At 35.8% G+C, this 3,524-nt stretch overlaps 1 protein-coding gene across 1 annotated transcript; it reads right to left on the reverse strand.

Moving 5' to 3' along the window:
• Positions 1–670: 670 nt before the first annotated feature.
• Positions 671–3,310, reverse strand: LOC117101397 (branched-chain-amino-acid aminotransferase-like protein 1). The gene has a single exon (XM_033241375.1). The coding sequence runs from the start codon at positions 3,166–3,168 to the stop codon at positions 2,341–2,343; it is 828 nt and encodes a 275-aa protein (XP_033097266.1). The 5' UTR covers positions 3,169–3,310; the 3' UTR covers positions 671–2,340.
• Positions 3,311–3,524: the final 214 nt, after the last annotated feature.

Genomic DNA, 3,524 nt, shown 5'->3' on the forward strand with positions numbered 1-3,524 from the left:
GACTGTTTGTCTGAATATATTATGTGAAGTTTCTCGGTTATGCATAGGTTGCAGCGTTTTGTTTTTGGGGAGTAAGCCGATGCTCTGTCGATGATTGACCATTTAATGTTGTATTATTATTATTATTATTATTATTATTATTATTAACAGTAAAAATAATATAGTAATAATAAGTTTATTTTCATTTTGATGCCAAATTGGCGTTCCATAAAATATCGCCAAAAGTCAAGTGGCGCAATGCAAAAGTCAAGTGGCGCAGTGCAAAAGTCAAGTGGCGGCGCACGCATTTAGGTTTGCATTGCGCCACTTGCACTGTGATTGTTTGTCCTTTTGGTGTAATATCGTCTTTGTAATATCGCCAAAAGGACAACTACAAGTAGCGCAGTGCAAACGTCAAGTGCACTGCAAACGTCAAAGTGGCACAGTGCAAAAGTCAAGTGGCGGACAACACATTTGGGTTTGCACTGTGCCACTTTAGTTTTGCACTGCGCCACTTTAGCTTTGCAATGCGCCACTCGAAGTTTGCACTGTGCCACTTTAGTTTTGCACTGCGCCGCTTGTAGCTTGTCTTTTGGGGGTTCCATCGCTTCACTGTACAAGTGAAAAATTCCATATTCCTTGTAAAATGGTTTACCCAAAGGCCTAAACACAGTCCAGAATCCATAACAAATTGTAATGAAATTTACACGCATATTTACTAGTTGTTTAAGTATCACAATTTTGAAAATATAAATATTTCATAACATATAATAACAGACAGGTCACTTCTAAGGTACATCACCAGTTTTCTGCCTCATATCTGCTATTTAAAGCTAGTTAAAACCTTTTCCGTTCGTATCAAAATCCAATGGTGAATGCATATACATATAGATACGCCCACTTATTTTTGGAGCCATAACTTTGTAGTGATTGAAGCTAAGATGTCCCAATTTTATCTATACAGTACATGTATTTTTATATATATTTTACCAGGGAACAGTGAACTTCCGTGTTCCCTGGTTTTACTTCAACTAACTTTCATCCATGTTAATTCAATTTTAACAGGAAAGAAAATCTGTTATCACAAGTTTTAATAATAAATTATTGGGTAAAATTCGATGTTGATCTTTGGAAGATGACCTATTGACCTCGTGTGACATATTAACGACCTAATTATATTGCCCTTTATACAATATGATAGGAAATGTATATTTCTACACTTTGATATCAAAAACAAGAAAAAATATTTAGTTGATTAAAAGTTGTGGGAAAAAATTACCCCCCCCCCCACCAATATCAGTCCTAATATTAAACAAAAAAGGTACCCTCTTTGTTGGTTTACATGCACTAGCAACCAGAAATCGCTTGAGTAACAAGGTGATTCTTGAAAAAAATAATGACAGGCAAAACGCAAGTGGTGCAGGGGGTTGTTCTGAGACCCTGGACTACAAGCACTGGTCTGAATTCGATATCATTTAGTAACTTATTACTTACTGTTGAGATGCCCTTATTCTTGAGGTAATTAGATTGATTTCTAAACACTCTACTGAAACGTGCATTTTCCTTTTCAGACTGGCTGTGGAGTATCGCAATTAGCTATACAGAAACAGCAATCCCAATATATACATATTTTCTGAACACTAGTAAAGCGTTTGATAGAGTAAATCACTGGTCTAGTCTTTGGAAGCATGCAGTTAATTTAAAGTGACCAACCTTATTGCAGATTTCTTGTTAGATAGGGTAAATTCTAGTCAAGATGTGTCAAGTAACAAATAGTGTGATACAAGTGGAGGGGGGTTATGTCTCCTCTGATAAACGATGCATAAAATGATGGTATCATACTAAGTACTCGTGATTATGGATGTGAGCTCAATCACATTAAAATTAATAATTTATGTTACGCAGATGATATGCTGCTAACCTTGCGCCACCATGCCCTGTAAAAGCTTGTTATCTTTGTCAGCAATTTGGTAAGAATTTGATATTTTTTTTCAAATAATTTCAATTCATTTCCCATGAATAGGAAGTTTAATGGTAATTATAGGACTGTTTAAAAAAATGAAAAGAAGTGGTTTATAGATGTTAATGGTTGAACTTAGACGAAGATAGTGGGTATTTTATAAAATAGGCTAACATATTTCGAAGGTTTAGGAACTATAGTATTGAATCAAATAAAAGTGACAAATTATTCAACCTGAACGCCATAATTAGCGTTTATTTAACTGTTTACCATCAATATTGTTGTTAATAATAATAATTTATTATTATTATTATTATTATTATTATTATTATTATTATTATTATTATTATTATTATTGTTCTCCCATATTATTACAAAAGTGAAAAATAGTGAAAACCAAATCAGATTGTTATTCTTTCATCATACAGTAATTTATAATAGGGTTCACTGATTTCCACAAGTTTCCTGACATCTGGTGGTAGCATTGTAATTTCTGGAGTATTGGTCTGTCCTTTGGATGTTTCGAATCCATTGCTATTAAAAGTGCTCTTATACCAACCTTGCCACCACGCAAAATATTTCAAGTAAGTGCTACATTGCCAGTCCACATTCCATATACTACACGGTTGCCATGACAACATCGATGTTCGAAATGGTATGCCAGTTGATTGACAATAAATCTTCATCATCGCTTCAGGATCTTGCAAGAAGTCATCAACATCAATAACGAGAGTAGGTTTCTTGAGATCGTCTTTGATGTGCACATAGAGCTTCCACATGTCCACAAAATAAAAATTATGTTCTGGGTAGTATGTTTGCATTTCCCTACCAAAGAAAATGGCCTTGAGCCACGGCACTTTAAACTGGTAACGTAGTGACATGAATACCTTTGTTGGATTCCGGATTAAAAATGTGTGAATATAACCGTCCGGAATCTTTTCAAACTTCCTTTGCAATGCGAAAGCAAAATCCTTTGCAAATATTACCCTTTTGCCTGGCATTTCCTGTTGAAGTAAGGCTTTTACATAATCATATGTATGGTAAGGAGCAAAGCTAAACAGGTTCTTGTGATTACCTTCAGGTCCATGCCAATATGCGGCTGCAAAGTTTTCGTGGAAAACTACGGATTCATCGAGTGTATCGATCGAGCGCATAAACGCGGTAGTCATACATCGAGGTATTGACCAGAGAACAACGCGTGTTTGGGTTGAAGATTCAGTAGCCATCATAATAAAGTATGCTGATCGTAAGGAACAGTATTAATTTCAGCATGACGTGGCGTGTAAACTGTGGCCCTGGTCACCGCCGTTATCAAGATTACTACCATTTGCTTTGTTCTCTGGTGAACAATAAAATTTAATTCTTTGAAATACACTCTACTAGCGCCCTCTTTATAAACCAATGACCGTATTTGCCTGGTCGTTCTTCGTTAAACACTTGCCCAGCGGTAAACCTATTAACGAGACGACCAGTCGAATAGAAAACTACTGTAGTAAATACTCGACAAAACAAAATGGCTGCATAGTTGACACACTGTGTAATCAAGATTGCTTCAGCTTGTGACAGTATGGGCAGGAAACAGTGA

The sequence above is a fragment of the Anneissia japonica genome, unplaced genomic scaffold, assembly GCF_011630105.1.
Source record: "Anneissia japonica isolate Jap-2015-1 unplaced genomic scaffold, ASM1163010v1 scaffold287981_len1045443_cov154, whole genome shotgun sequence".
In the NCBI taxonomy this organism is placed as follows: Eukaryota; Metazoa; Echinodermata; class Crinoidea; order Comatulida; family Comatulidae; genus Anneissia; species Anneissia japonica.